Genomic DNA, 17,207 nt, shown 5'->3' on the forward strand with positions numbered 1-17,207 from the left:
GGCTACACCATCTAGGTATAAGTATACTCTATGATGTTTACACAATGACAAAATGGCCTAATGATGCATTTCTCAGAAAGTACATCCATTGTTAAGTGATGTATGACTATGTGTGTGTGTTTGTGTGTAAATATATATTTCATGCTTGTAAAAGGAAAGGAAGGCAATGGCTTAGTCATGAAATACTTAGAATTTGTTTCTGTGTGGGGTTCCTTTTCTTTCATTTATAAGATCAATATTCAAATGGATCTATAAACAAATGGACTGACTCAATCCGTGGAGACATGTAATATTGAGACTGAAGCAAATCAATGGATAACTGAATTTTTCTAGCCAGGTGCAACATAACTCATGACTTTTTCTCATGGCTTTGTGCTGTCTTTGACAACTTAAGTTTGTTTGATATTGTATAACAATTACTAAATGCTGCATACTTTGATTTTTAGTAAATAAATTATTTCCCTCTGTTTATTAAAGTTTACTGAGATATAAAAATATTTCCTAAATAATAATAAACATAAAATATACTGGTACCTGGGCTCTGGTCTGCCAATGTTTCAGTCCAAATGATTAGGACAAATATAATTAGCAGGATCTTCATTTTGTTAGTGAAGATTTTCACTTTTGTTCTGCAAAAAAGAATTATTTACAATATGAAAATTTTTATTTTTTACCATTAAATAACTGTGAAGATAGTTGTATTAGAGCATGGTACACTGTAAACAAGTATTTGTCAAGCAGTGCCAAGTGTGTTTATAAAATTCATCAAGCATTTGGAGTATTTGTTGAAAATATTAATGCTAATGTTTGGTGAGCCCTGGCTAAGGCCCAAACACCTTTCTCTTGCTTGACAAGTGTCATCTAATTTAATTCTCACGACAATCTTATAGGGAGGTACAATTACTACACTTACGTGACAGATAAGGAAACTGAAGCACCAAATGTCTTGGTAAGAGGTAGATCAATCCACAGTACTAACCCAGACAAAGCAATTGCATCACCCAACCTCTTAACCACTATGTCATAAGCTTTATACAAAATTAGTGTCCTCAAAAATTTACATAGTCACTATTCTTTACCCTTTATTGTTATGCCACTATCATTTATGTTCATAATTTGGCTTAAAAAGCCAACAGCTACACATGTCTCTTCCTTCACTGAGTCCTTGTGAATACTGCTTCCTCACTTACAGTTATGACCAATTTCACAAAGTACCTCAGGTTTGGTTTTTCCACATAGTTCACAATCAATCAGACGCTTCCTGGGAAATTAAAATCTCAGGAATTTAACCAAATCAGAGTTTGTTCTTTATAAGAATAGAAATAGATTAAAATGGCCAATACTCAAAAAATAGATCTGCCTTAAAACAGATACCAAAGGTATAAGGGCTGATTTTTAGAGCTCTTTTGAAATTGTTACTCATTAAGGAAGATTGATAGAATCATTGGAAGCTGGATGTGGAAAAGACCCTATAAATCATTTAGATTAAGCCCCCAGTTAAGAGGAAACAACATTTTTATCACCCCAAAAAGAAACCCCAAACCCATAGCAGTCATTCCCCACTCCCTCCCCCATGCCACCCTTCTATAGGTGCTGGCACTGATCTTTTTTTCTCTACGGATTTGCCTATTCTGGACATTTCATATAAACAGAATCACATAATATGTGGCCTTTATATTTGACTTCTTTCATTTAGTATAAGTATGTATCAGTACTTAATTCTTAATTCTTTTTTATGGCTGAGTAATATTCCATTGTATGGATGTATAACATTTAAAACATTAATTGTCAGTTGATGAACATTTGGGTTGTTTCTACTTTGGTCTATTATAAATAATACTGCTATGAATACTTATGTACTTGCTGATGTGAATATATGTTTTCATTTATCTGGAGTAGGTACCTAGGAGTGAAATATTTGGTCTTATCATAACACTATGTTTAACATTTTGAGAAACTGCAAAATTGTTTTCCAAAGTGGTTGTACTATTTTACACTTTCAGCAGCAATGTATAAAGGTTCCAACTTCTCCACATCGCCATCAACTTATTTTCCATTTTGTTATTATAGCCATTCTTGTGGGTATAAATGGTTTTCATTTGCATTGCCCTAATGACGAATGATGTTATCTTTTCAGGTACTTAATGGCCATTAGTATCTCTTATTGGATGAAACATCTATTTAAATGCTTTACCCATTTTTACTTGGGTTATTTGTCTTTTATTGTTGTAATATAAAAATTCTTTATATATTCTAGATGTTAGAATACTAGATGCTTCACAGATATATGACTTGCTAATATACTCCTGCCATTCTGTGGGTTGTATTTTCACTTTTTAAATGTGTCCTTTGAGGCACAAGTGATTTTAAATTTGATAAAGTCCAATTTATCTGGGGGTTTTTTTGTTTTATTTTGTTCCTAATGCTTTTAGTGTCATATCTAAAACACCGTTGCCTACAGTCACTAACGGTTACTTGTATATTTTCTTCTAAACATTTTATAGTTTAGCCTTGCATTTAGTTCTTTAACCCATTTTAAGTTGTTTCTGTGTGTGGTGTGAGGTAGGGATACAATTTCACTCTTTTGTATGTGGATATACAATTACAGTTGTCCTAGTACCATTTGTTGAAAATACTTTTCTTTCACCATTGAATTGTCTTCACACCCTCATCAAAAACAAATTTACTATGAGTGGATGAGTTTATTTTTAGACTATCAATTGTATTCTATTTATCTATATTTCTATCCTTATACCAGTACCACATAGTCTTGATTATGCTACTTTTAAGAAAGATTTGAAGTTGGAAAGTGTGAGTCCTTCCACTTTGTTCTTTCTCAAGGTTGTTTTGGCTATTCTGAGCCCTGTGCATTTCTATATGTGTTTTAGAATCACCTTGTCAGTTTCTGGAAAAAAAAAAAAAAGGCATCTGGATTTTGACAGGGTTTTCATTGAACAGGTAGATAAATTTATGGAGTTTTAGCATCTTAATATTGTCTTACAATCCATTAATATGGGTTTTCTATGGAGAACAGAATTTTGAGATCTTATTTCATATTTTCTCTGATGTTCTTTAAATATAGGAGATCATAAGAATTCAAAGATAAAGAGGAGACCTTTCTGTACAGCCACGTGAATTCCGAAGCCAATAAATGTTCAGAGCTGTGTATACAACCTTCTTTAGGTTGGTGGTATGTTTAGAGAGTAAGATTAAGCTGTCTCAACCCAGTAAAGCTCAGCAGAGTTTTACTTATGAACACTGGAGCCCATAGCACATATCCCAGGTGACCATTCGTGCACACATCCCTTGGCTTAGCTCTGCTCCCGTTCTTTCTTCAGCTCAAATTCCCACTTTGCATGTCTTGGCTCCAAAATAGTGTCAATAGCTTAATTTTGTAGATGTGGAATTGCTGAGTCGAAAGTATATTTACTTTAAGTTTCTTTGGATACTGCCAAATTGCCATCCTTTGGGTACCAAATAATATTCCCTTACCTGCCCCAACATAGTATGTCTCACTATTTTCACTTCACATTCCTATTTGTCTTTTCCATTATTTCCACTGTTTTGGTATAAGTTATTCTGATTACTCTGTCTTTTTTATTGTTCATGCTTCTGAAATGAATTTTTTTCATATTTTTTTCATTTTTTCCATATGCTTATTTTTAATTCCCTTGGCAAGTAATATATGCCCAGGAACAAAGTGAAAGTTTGTATTCCTCCAGATAAGATGGAGATAGAAGAGGGCAGCCTCTCAGAAAAGAAAAAGTCCAGTGTTATAATCTAGGCTCTACCACTCCCAATCCCCTTTTCCAGCCCTGTAGTTATTCAGGGGAAGCCACTGCTTATTAATTGTTAATTTTCTATGACTCTTGGTCCTTTGATAGCTCAGCCTCCCTGTCTCTTTTGTAACATCTTGAAGTTTGGATTTGGTGCAGGAAGTCAGCAGGCAGTGCTAAATTTCCAACTTTTCCAAAATTCAAAGTTTCCCATACCAAAGGAAAAATGAAAAAATATTTAGAATATACAGACTCTAAGATATAATAGTAGGGATCCCTTTGGAGAGAGTTGAATCATATCTCTAAGGCTCCTCCTAACTCTAAAATTATCTGATCCTGTGATTCTATGATGGAAAGACCTGAGGCAGAGAGTGGCATGTATGAGTGATACTTTAAGGAATTAATTGGCCATTCTGGAGGAGATATACCCCAAACTAGACTTGGGGCCCAAAGAAACTCCAAGTTTGAATAGCTACCAAGTGAACCAACTCACCCTTTCTCACACTTTCAAATGCTCAAACTCTCAGAGGCTGATTGGGAATTCAAAGTTAGTATCACATCTGAGGGAAGGGCACCCCAAGCCCACTTCAGGGTGGACCAACAGCCAAACTGCACATCTGAAGAGAAGGCACACATGCCGAGGGCTAGGCAACAATCAGCTAGCCTTGCTATTTCCTGTGGGGATGTTCAGCACATGTAGATCAGCCACATACAGATGGGGCTAAAGCTCCCTAGCCACTGCCAGGAGACAAAATAAGAGGGTAATAATAGACTAATGAATAATCACATCCCTCCTTCTGATTGCATTCCTTTGGTTAAAAATATCTGTGAAGACAAATCTCACCATTCTGAATGAGAAACTGTATTGTTTTATGGGGCAATCTATTTTATAACCTATGGCATGAGGTGTTAAAGTGACTTGGTGAAGTAGGGAGAAAAAGCTTAATTTAGCAAAACATAAAGGCACATGATAAAGCCTGCAAACCTCTAAGAGGTTCAGACACTAAAGGGAAAAAGAAATTATTTAGCGAGTTATAACCACACAGCAAAGGCCTTGGTGTAATTCTTGAATCCATGAGATTAGAAGTAAGTATGTAAACAGTTTATTGGAGGCTTAGACTGCTAAATCCTAAATCAAGCATGTCACAAATATTGCAAAAGTAATTGCGGTTTTTACCATTAAAAGTAATGGTAAACTATAGCATTCTGAAACCACCAAGTTTAATTTCTCTTTCTCTCCTTTTGCAGCCAAAGGAGCAAAAAGTCCTGAAATATGGTAAGAAATAAAGGTCAGGTCATCTTCCCTCTGTCCTCTACACTGTTTCCCTTCTCCCTAATGCCTGCCTTCCGGTTTCCCTGGTTAAGCATCCCTCACTCAGGATCTATGCAACAAAAGCTGGCCGGAATATGGAGCTCCAGTAGAGGGAGAAGGGCACAGCTTTAGCAACCACAGTCTCCAGTCTTAGGCTGCAAATGCACCATTCACGCACACCCAGCTGAGGATCTGAGGTCACAGAACGAGTCCATGGCTGAGCTAAAGCTTAAATTCTCGGCTTAGCCTCCCTGGTGCCTTATCCCATTTCTGGAGCATCTGGAGGGCACATTGAGTTTTCCTGTCAAAACAAACTGTGAGGCTAGATAATTATTTAGCCTTATTTTCCTGTGCTGGCTGTCCATCCTGTAGGTGCCATATGACTCTACTTCCTTTGGTTTTCATTACTTTTGTTTCCTCCATGGCACCACTCCTCCACACTCTCAAATCTGTCCACACCTAGACACTCATTCTAGCCACCTGGACTGCCAAGTCCCTCCTCTTCTTTGGTACCTATCATATTTTGCCTTGTACTGAAGTTACTGAAAGACTTTCTTAATCCCCCACTTCTCCTCCTTACCCAGTAACACACACACACATACACACACACACACACTCACTCACACATACACACAGACCACTAACACCTATAAACTCCTTGAAGGCAGGACTGGACTCTTCATTCCTTGTCATTGAACGTCCCACTTGCTTAGGTGAGTGCCTGCTTTAGAACAGGCTCTCAAGAAATATTTGCTGAATTGAGTTAATTACTTAGGAAGTGATTAAAAGCCTCATTTATCCAACTATTGTGCCTATTAAACCTCACACAGCAGGAATTCCAGAAACTTCTAGAAGCAAAAGGCCATGTTTGGAATATCCTGTGATTGATAAAGTAAGGATCTATGCATGGGAAGCAAACTCCACTAATTTAAGCAACTCTGGGGAAAAGCTGAACACGATATAGGGGCATTCCAGACAAGTCCCAGGGAGCCTGCTCTAGCAGGAGGGGCTGTGTAAACCATCCTGGTACCATCTTTTCAAAAGGCAGAAGCCTTACAAATCTTCCTGGGTCAGCCCAGGGAAGAAGCAGGTGTGGCTAGGAGGTTTGGCAGCAGTATTAGGACCATCATGTCCTAATACTGCTAAGGGACCAAGTATGTTTGATACATCTTTATATTTCCAGGGCTTGGCAAAGTGAGTATTCACAAGAAAGGAGAAGAGGAAATGAGGGCAGGTCGGAAGGCAAGTTCTTGTGCAAATGCTGGTAAAATATGGGAGGATGAGGTATTATTTCAAATGAAGGAATTGACAAAAATATCATGCACAAAGGGGAAGAGGAGAGATCAAGGATCCCAGGTAGAGAGGTGCCTACAACTGGATTACACAGCACATCAGCAGAAGGAAACCATTTCTCAAGTTCTTCTTATTGGGAAATGTCTGATATCACATTCTAGTAACATCTTTATCAGAGGAAATTGGATTAGGACAGAAGGCAGGAATGCTTATGCTACCAGCTCCTAAAATCAAAACAAATAAGACATATCAGAAACACGGGCTACAGTTTAATTAACACATCTAACAACCGTCACTTTCCCAGTCATCCAACACTGCCGTTTATAGATAATTTATGGAACTGCCATAGGCTTTGGACACAGAGTAAAACACATAAAATACTTCCTCCAAGAGCACACAATCTATTTGGGGAGCCAGGACAGTGACATGAAAAGACAAAATATAGAAATTCACAAACATTAGCCCCCTAATAACTATGGAGGTTATTTTGTAAGGTCAGTAAAGGTCATAAACCTATTGGTTTTGACTAAAACGTCACTGCAGGCTCCATCATACAATGACTCTCTATGGCATTTATGTCAATGCCTACCCCATAGTAGGTGAGTAGTGAATATTTGTTAAAAGAATAAATGAACATGATGTTTCAGAATAAATTGTAAAGAACAGTTAGAATGCAGTTTAAAGAATAAAATACAGCACTTCAGAGTACAATTTATAAAAAGGCATCAAAAGGAAATTTACAAAAGCCTTTGATATACTCTAAAGACTTCCACAACTTTGATCAGGCATTGTGGAAAGAATATCAAGGCATCAGAACTCATAATTCAAACCATGAGCTCCTCTCTGAGACTTGTTTCCATGATCTATAAAACAAGAGGGTTGGACTTGAGCTATAAAATGATCTCATTTTGTAAATTAGAGTACAGGCCATCTGGGAACATGGGTTCAACCAAAGGCATAAAATGAGTGAACAGGTCCAGCCCTACAAGGTCTGGGCCTCTCAGAAGGGCAAGACATCACCCTTCTTGCAAGAGCATTGGCAAAAATCACACTGATATATACAGAAGCCCCCTCTATCAGAGCCCAGGCATCAGAATTTTGTTTCAAGTATTCTTAATTATTGTTTAAGTATCCAACCCATAAGCTTCTTATACACCAGATTTCAAAAAATAAACATCCCTATAGAGAAGAATGTCTTGCTTATGTTACTAATCCTTCTATTTGCCAAAACGTCATAAGGGCCATTATATCCACATGGAAATAAATGACACTGGACCACAGCTGCCCTCCAAATCATGAAGACCCCACATAAGCAGCATTGCTATCCATAGTTTCGGTAGCCTGCTTTCCTGCTCTAGGATCCTTTGGCTGTCTGTTTGTGTGCCTCATTATTAGGGTTGTGGCTGAGAAAACAAAACATGGCTTGGCTTGCTCTTCTCATTATTACCTTCTTAAGAAAGAACAGGCTGTGGGCTGGTGATTCTCAATTTTGGCTGCACACTAGAGAGCTATTAAAAATACTGATTCCAGGTTCCACTCCCAGAGTTTCTGACTCAATTGGTCAGGGGCATGGTCTGAACATGGATTTTTTTTAAACACTCCTGGTGATTCCAATGTGCAGCCAAGGTTGAGGACCACTAAGTTAGGCCATCTTGAATGGTCTAAGCAAACTCTCTATAGAAAACACATCTCACACCAGTTAGAATGGCGATCATTAAAAAGTCAGGAAACAACAGGTGCTAGAGAGGATGTGGAGAAATAGGAACACTTTTACACTGTTGGTGGGATTGTAAACTAGTTCAACCATTATGGAAAACAGTATGGCAATTCCTCAAGGATCTAGAACTAGAAGTACCACATGACCCAGCCATCCCATTACTGGGTATATACCCAAAGGATTATAAATCATGCTGCTATAAAGACACATGCACACGTATGTTTATTGCAGCACTATTCACAATAGCAAAGACTTGGAATCAACCCAAATGTCCATCAGTGACAGACTGGATTAAGAAAATGTGGCACATATACACCATGGAATACTATGCAGCCATAAAACAGGATGAGTTTGTGTCCTTTGTAGGGACATGGATGCAGCTGGAAACCATCATTCTTAGCAAACTATCACAAGAACAGAAAACCAAACACCGCATGTTCTCACTCATAGGTGGGAACTGAACAATGAGATCACTTGGACTCGGGAAGGGGGACATCAAACACCGGGGCCTATCATGGGGAGGGGGGAGGGGGGAGGGATTGCACTGGGAGTTATACCTGATGTAAATGACGAGTTGATGGGTGCTGACGAGTTGATGGGTGCAGCACACCAACATGGCACAAGTATACATATGTAACAAACCTGCACATTATGCACATGTACCCTAGAACTTAAAGTATAATAACAATAAAAAATAAAAAATAAAAAATAAAAGAAAACACAGAGGTATAGTCCCAGAGAGAAAATATGGGCCTCAATGTCTTTTTCTGCAAGTTGTGGTAAATAATAGCTATAACATTGTGTTGTTGAGAAGTTTATATGAGACCATGTATATAAAACCTCTTAAAGGAAACATCTTAAAGGAAATATTTGTTGATTTTGTCTGCCCAACTTTCATTACTTCTTCTGAGGATTCTCTTTCCCCACTTTCAAACCATGTAGTTGCTGAAATCTTGACCTCACTCCTACTCCAGGAAAGTATACCTGGCTTAGACCAGCATTGCTACAGTCACTGTGACTGATCCAACAATGAGCACTTGACCTACACCATCAAAGTCAGAGAGCCTCAGCCAATATACAGGTTTTGCCACCATGAAGAAGAATCCCAAGATCAAGAGAGATGTATCTTTGATGATGTCAACTAAGCAGCTTGATCAGCCTGATCAATCCCTGGACTTTTCAGGTGTCTCAGTCAATAAATTCTATTTTGTGTTTGAGCTGGTTTGAGTAGGGTTTTACTAATACAGGAGCAAAAAGAATCCTGACCAGAATTCAATTGACAACCTTTGAAAATACCTGGATACCAGACCTACTGGGATATCCAAGATTAGGGCCTCTATGATGGTTCTTTCCTGCTGCAACTTTGCAGAACTAGACTCACTGGAGAGATCTCAAATTCCTATTCCCTTTGCACCTGACCAAGCACCATAGTATCCACATCGTTTTTCCCTCTGCTTCAAGGCTGAAGGAATTTGCGCTTTTCTTAAGTGTAAATTCAAATCCTAATTATACTTCAGAACTAGACCTGCCTGCTCCCTGACTACTGCAGTCTGTATATAATCCTCCGTGTTCCCATCTGCCCCAAACACTCAATCTATATCACGAGTTTTTAATAGCTAAGATATATACTGTATTTAGCTGTACTGTTTATTCGTGTGTATATGTTTGGTAGTGCTATCTCCACTGAAACTTTTGAGAGAAGGGACCATGTTTTCTTCTACTTTGGGGTTGTCCTAATACAATGCAAAGCAAGTAAATGCTTGCTAAACTTAAAAGATATCGTAGGTTAGGGGGAAATGCAGAAATGCTTATGCAGAGTATGATCCCAATTTTTAAAAACATCATGTGCATTTATTTCTAAGATGTGGGGTTGAGGATATTTTTGGTTCATTCTTAAATTAGAAATTATTTTTCTGGAGTAAAACAAACAAAAATTTGAGAAAAAAATCACAAATAGAATATGTGGCTTCCCAGGACAGTGTCAATTTGTGACTGTGGTCCCAGTGCAACGATTAATAGCACCTTAGTTATCTCTTAAAATTGCCCTGGGACTATGGTTTCTAGTTTGCTATGAGGTAGCTTGGACCTAAGTTGTCACTCCATCCTAAAAACAAGTAAAAAACTAAGCAAACTGAAAATTAATAATTTTTCTTTGTCACAGGGAAAACCGCTGCCCCAAAATTAAAGAGACAGTCAGGAGGATACGGAAAATCACAAGTACAATTTATTGGAGCAGAAACTTATGAGTTGAAACCTTTGCAGGAACCAGTGCTTGGGTAGGAAAACTTGAAGTGTAATTGACAAATGGCTGGAGGTTCAATGTGGACACATCTAATAGTTAAAAATTCCAGAAAAGCAATTGCTAAAGAGGCACCCACACTTTCGTTAAGTTTTACCTCAAGGAGCTCTATCAAACTCTTGCAGTAAAGATAAAAGAAAAAATTCCTCATTATTCAGCAGAGTGAGGGGAATAGGAATCATTTTTAAATACACCACAGCATGCTGTTCTTCTTAACAAGGCATGTTCTCAAGAGAAACTATTTTACCAGAACTCAATCTGCTGGGGTTTTATCAGAATCTAACTGGCCTAGATGAAAGGAAATATCCAACTCTAGTCCCCATTACACCATCTTGTCCCTCCCAAGAGTGAAGGAAGACAGAATGAGAGGCATTTGTAAAGTTCATAGCTCGGCAACACAGGTTCACTAAAGGAATGAAACCTAATCAGAGAACTATAGAATGCTTCTTCTCACTCCATACCTTACCACTACATCTACCACTACATGATTAAAGTCCTATTTACAGGATAAGGAAGAAGGAATTTGAATTATTTTGTTATTATAAGTTATTTGCACTACCTGTGAAGCAGTATAGTGATATTTGAAAGTATACTTGGATTAGTTATAAATGCAAACTCTAGAGCAACCACTAAAGAATGAAGTATAACTGATATGCTAAGTAAGGAGAGAGAATTGAATCCTAAAATGCTCAACAAAAACCACAAAAAACAGAAAACAGTAGAAGACAAAATTGGAACAAAAAACAAAGGCAACAAATAGAATCTAGTAACAAATATGGTAGATATTAATGTATCTGTATCAAAAATCACTTTAATGGTTTAAATGCACAACTAAAAGAGATTGTCAGAAACTGAAACAAATTGAATATATGTTCTCTGCAAGGAACCCTGTTTAAATATAGATAAATGTAGATTAAAAGAAATTGGATAGAGAAAGATATACCATGCTAATACTAATTAAAAGAAAGCAGGCATAACCATATTAATTTCAGACAGAGAAAACTTCAGAGCAAGGAAAGTTATCAGAGATAAAGAAGGGCATTAGAAAATGATGAAGTCAATTCTCCAAGAAGATATAGCAATCCTTAACATGTTTCCACCTAGCAACAATGCACCAAAATATATGAGGCAAACATTGATAGAATTTCAAGGAGAAATAGATGAATCCACTATGATAGTTGAAGGCTTCAACATCCTCCATCAGAAACAGACAGTTCTAACAGGGAGAAAATCAGTAAGGATATAGTTGAACTCAGCAACACCATCAATTGACTGAATGCAATGAACATCTATAGACCATTTCCCCCAACAACAGCAGAATAACACATTCTTCTCAATTTACCAAAATAGACCATAAAACACAAGATAACAAACTTAAAGGAAGAGAAATCATACAGTGTCTGCTCTCAGATCACATGGAATTAAGCTAAAAACAAAAAACAGAAAGATAGCTGGAAAATCCCAAAATACTTAAGAGATTAAATAACACAGTTTTAAATAACACCTGGGTCTAAGAAATCTCACGAGAAATTTAAAAATATTTTGAACTAAATGAAAATGAAATGACAACTTATCAAAATTTGTGAGATGCAGCAAAAGAAGTGGTTAGAGAAAAATGTATACCATTTAATGCATATGTTAGAATAGAAGAAAGATATAAAATGAATAATCCAAGCTTCCACCTTAGGAAATAAGAAAAAGAACAAATTAAATTTAAAATAAGCAGAACAAAAGAAATGATAAAATTTAGAGGAGCAATCAATAAAATTGAAAACAGAAAATTAATAGAGAAAAATCAATGAAACAAAAAACTAGTTCTTTGAAAACATGATAAAGTTGATAAGCCTCTAGCCAAGCTAATTTAAAAAAACAGAGAACATAAATTATTAACATCAGAAATGAAAGACGAAGCATCACCATAAGTCCCATGGACATTAAAATGATAATAAAAAATACTATGAGCAACTCTATGCCCACAAAATTAATAACCTAGATGAAATGAAACAATTCCATGAAGACACAATCTGACAGAACTCACACAAGAAATCAAATCAGTAATTAATAACCTTCCAAAACAGAAAACAATAGGCCCAGATGGGTTCAATGGTAAGCACTACCAAACATTTAAAGAGGAAATTATACCAACTCTAAACAATTTCTTTCAGAAGGTAGAAGCAGAAATAATATTTCTGATTGAGTGAGTGAGGCCAGCATTACCCTAACACCAAAAACCAAAGACATCACAAGAAAAGAAAACTACAGACCAATATATTTCATGAACACAGATGCAAAAATCATCAACAAAATATTAGCAAATCAAATCCAACAATGTATTAAAAATTATATATCATGACCAAGTGGGATTTATTCCAGGTATGTAAAGTTGGCTTGTCAATTAAAAATCAATTTACAAATCCATTATATCAACAGGCTAAAGAAGAAAAGTTACATAATCATATCAATAGAGGGAAAAAGAGGATTTGACAAAATCCAAAACCTATTCATTATTAAAAACCCTCAGTCATCCAGAAATAAAGGGAAACCTTTTTAACTTGATAAAGAAAATCTACAAAAAAGCTACAGCTAACACTATAATGATGAGAAGCTAGAAGCTTTCCTGCCAAGATCAGGAACAATGTAAATACATCCTCTTTTATTACTCCTTTTTAACTTTGTACTGGAAGTCCAAACTAATGCAATAAGACAAAGAAAGAAAGTAAAATGCATATAGATTTGGAAGGAAAAAATAAAACTATCTTTGCTTGAAGATGACATGGCTGTAGAAAATTCCAGAGAATAAACAAAAAATTTTTGGGATGATAAGTGATTAGAACAAGGATGCAGGATACAAAATCCAGTTGCTTTCCTGTATACTAGCAATAAACAATTGGAAGTTGAAATTTAAAACACAATACTATTTACATTAGCACCCCCCAAAATGAAATACTCAGTTAAAAATATAATAAAATGTCTGAAATCTATATGAGGAAAACTATAAAACTCTAATAAAGAAATCAAAGAAGAATTAAATAAAAGGAGAGATATTCCATGTTCATGGATAGAAAGACTCAGTACTGTCAAGATGTGAGTTCTTCCCAAATTGATCTATAGATTTAACACAATCCCAATCAAAGTCAGCAAGTTATTTTGATACTGACAAACTGATTCTAAAGTTTATATGATGAGGCAAAAGACTCAGAATAACCAATACAATTTTGAAGGAGAAAAACAAAGTTGGAGGACTGACACTTCCTCACTTCAAGACCTTCTGTAAAGCTACAGTAATCAAGACAGTGTAATACTGGTGAAAGAACAGACAAATCAATGGAATAGACTGGAGAGCCCAGAAATAGACCCGCACAAATAGTCAACTGATCTTTGACAAAGGAGCAAATGCAATACAATGAGCAAAGACAGTTTATTCAACAAACAGTGCTGAAACAACCAGACATCCACATGAAAAAAAAATATATATATATATGGAGAGAGAGAGAGAGAGAGAGAGAGAGAGGGAAACCTTACGCCCTTCCCAAAAATTATCTCAACATTGGTCACAGACCTAAATGCAAAATGCAAAACCATAAGCTCCTAGAATATAACATAGGAGAAAATCTAGATGACATCGGGTTTGGCAATGACTTGTGAAATACAACCCCAAAGACAAGATCCATGAAAAAAAATAATTAATGAACTGCACTTCATTAACATTAAAATGCCATGTTTTATGAAGGGCACTGTCAACAAAATGAGAAAACAAGCCACAGATTGGTGGGGGGAGGAAAGATTTGCAAAAGACGTATCCGATAAAGGACTATTATCCAAAATATACAAAGAACTCTGAAAACTCAACAATAAGAAAACAAACAAACCAATTTTAAATTGGGTAAAATATCTGAACAGACTTCTCATCAAAGAAGACATACAGATGGCTAATAAGCATATGAAAAGATGGTTAGCATCATATGGCATTACAGAATTGCAAATTAAAAGAGTAAGATGCTACTATACACCCATTAGTATGGTGAAAATCCAAAATACTGACAACACCAAATGCTGGCAAGAATGTGAAACAACAGGAACTCTCATTCACTGCTGACAGGGATGAATGCAAAATGGCACAGCCGCTTTGGAAGACAATTTGATAGTTTCTTACAAAACTAAACATATTCATCCCATAAAATCCACCAATCATGCTTCTTGGTATTTACCCAAATGAGTTGAAAACTTATGTCCATACAAAAAACTACACGTGGATGTTCAGCCTTATTTATAATTGCCAAAACTTGGAAGCAAACAATATGCCTTTTAGTTGATGAACGGATACACTGTAGTAATTCAGGCCAATAGATTATTTCGGACTAAAATGAAATACACTATCAAGCCACTAAAAGATATGAACCTTAAATGCACATTAATAAATGAAAGGAGCCAATCTGAAAAGGCTATATATTGTATTTTCACAACTATATGACATTCTGGAAAGGGTAAAACTATAAAGACAGTAAAAAGATCTGTGACTGTCAGTGGTTAGGAGGTATGGAGGGATGAACAGGTGGAGCACAGAGGATTTTAAAAAATATTCTGTCTGATTCTATCATAATGGATACATGTCATTATACATTTGTCAAAATTCATCAAATATACATTTCCAAGAGTGAAGCCTAAGATAAACTTTGGACTTTCGATGACAATGATGTGTCAATGTAGGTTCATCGATTGTAATAAATGTACCACGTTGGTGCAGGATATTGATAGCAGGGGAGGCCTCGTGTGTTTGGGGTAGGGGAGCATATAGGAACTTTGTACTTGTTGCTCAATTTTGCTGTGAACTTAAACAGAACTTCAGTCTGAGCATGAGAGACTTTTTGGGATTATGGAAATGCTCTCTATACTGATTGTGGTTACGTGGAAATATACATTTGCCAAACAGTTCTAATAGTACATTTAAAATGGATGCATTATATTATATATAAATTATATCTCAAAAGGGTTAACTTCATTAAGTGCACAGTTTGGATGATGAATTATTTTATCATAAGAATGGTATAACGAAGGAAGGGCTGTGGTAGTAGTCTGCACTAGCAATGAAGTGGTGCACAGAGCCTTTAAAAATAATAACAAAACAAACTTGGCCTGCTTTATTATCCCCAGGGAGCAAGCAACGTTAATCAATGTCAGTAACAATCTTAGCCTTTGTGGCTGCATAGACTACTTTCACCACAAATGATACATATTCCCATTCCCTAGAGACATAATAAAACTCCTACTGGTTGGATGTATTCTTCCAGAAGGTTTCCCTATGCATAAATGAATCATAATCTACATTAATTGAATGCTGTCTGCATCTTAAATCAACATATGATCAAAACAGGCCTAAGCTTAAATATCTCCCTCATAATATGAATTTGAAGAATTCAAGAATAAATCAGAAGTTTTACCCTAAATGTGTAAATTATTATCATTTTATTAAAACTTTAATAATGAAATTATTAAAAATTGGCATTAGAGTACAGGAACAATATTCTCAGCACTGGTACCTGCTGGATTGTTCTTGAAGCCACTGCATTACATTAATGCCACACTAAGCAGATGCTCATTTGCAGCTGATGTCTAGGAAAAGCACGTTATTTGGAGATCTATTGGGGATTTTTCCTGTAAAACTTCAAGTTTTTCTTCATTCTCTTCATACTCTTTCTGGTGTTTGGTATGAAAATGATTTAATATAAATATTGGTTATTTGGTAATTTTCCTTGTCTCAAAATTTTGAGCTGATGTAGTTGACATTTCCCCATAACAAATGGTCATGAATTGTGAACACTTTAAAAGCAGAACCTTTTCTTGAAAATTAACAGTCTAGGTGGAAGTAAATAACTAAAAATAAAATCCAGTTCATCAAGATAACTTTCTATAATATCACGAGTGGTAATACACTAAGCTAAACTTTTTTGTGAAGAAAAAGTAAGTAAGTATTTCAGGCTTTGTAGGCCAGACGGTCTCCAGGACAAATATACTACTCAATTTTGCCCTTGCAAAAGCAGCCACAGAAAATATGTAAACAAACAAGCGTGACTGCAGAACCACCTATGACTTCTGCTGGTCCTACACACTTTTGCCTTATGGAATCCTCTCATAATAAAATGAATTAAAAATTATTTTTGCTGTGGGTCCCATACACTTTTGCTTTATAGGATTCTCTCACCATAATATAACAAATTAAAAATTATTAATGTAACTTTAAGTACTTTACAATTTAATTTATTTCTGTTTTAGGCAAAATTTAATAGACTTATGAGTCCTAACAATTACATTTTTTTCCTTGTGTGAGAAAAAATTAAACAATTTTTGACCTAAATATTCATTTTTCTTCTAATTTTTTTAAATTAAACATGTCATAGGCTTCTAAAACACTGTGCCTAATGGATAAATTGGTCCTGCATGGCTGTGCTCCAACAAAACTTTATTTGGTGGCAAGTTGTTAAACCTGCACAAAACAATTATACAAGTTTACTATTATTATATAATCTCTATTATTCTGCCTGGTATTGTTTCTTAAATTTTAAAAACAATTGATGGCTCAAATATTCTTCCTAAATGTACCTACCTCATTTATACTGTATTAATAATCATATTAACAGTCAATCTATTTCCATACTTATTTAACCATTTGAAAGTCCTTAAAAATTGTCAGACTGGATTGACCATACTAGTTGAAATCAACATCCATTCTGACTGGTCAATGCGTAGTCATTGTTAACTATTTTTAATATCACTCTTTTTTTTTATTTTATTTTATTTTATTTTATTTTTTTT

The 17,207-nt window shown here is 35.7% G+C and overlaps 1 protein-coding gene across 1 annotated transcript in view; it reads right to left on the reverse strand.

Moving 5' to 3' along the window:
- Positions 1–601, reverse strand: part of COL6A5 (collagen type VI alpha 5 chain) — a 94,651-nt gene extending 94,050 nt beyond the window's left edge. Inside the window, exon 1 of the mRNA XM_025376711.1 lies at positions 535–601. Coding sequence (XP_025232496.1) covers positions 535–601 — 67 coding nt within the window. The remainder of the gene's footprint in view (positions 1–534) is intronic.
- Positions 602–17,207: the final 16,606 nt, after the last annotated feature.

This window comes from Theropithecus gelada, chromosome 2 (genome assembly GCF_003255815.1).
Source record: "Theropithecus gelada isolate Dixy chromosome 2, Tgel_1.0, whole genome shotgun sequence".
Classification (NCBI taxonomy): Eukaryota; Metazoa; Chordata; class Mammalia; order Primates; family Cercopithecidae; genus Theropithecus; species Theropithecus gelada.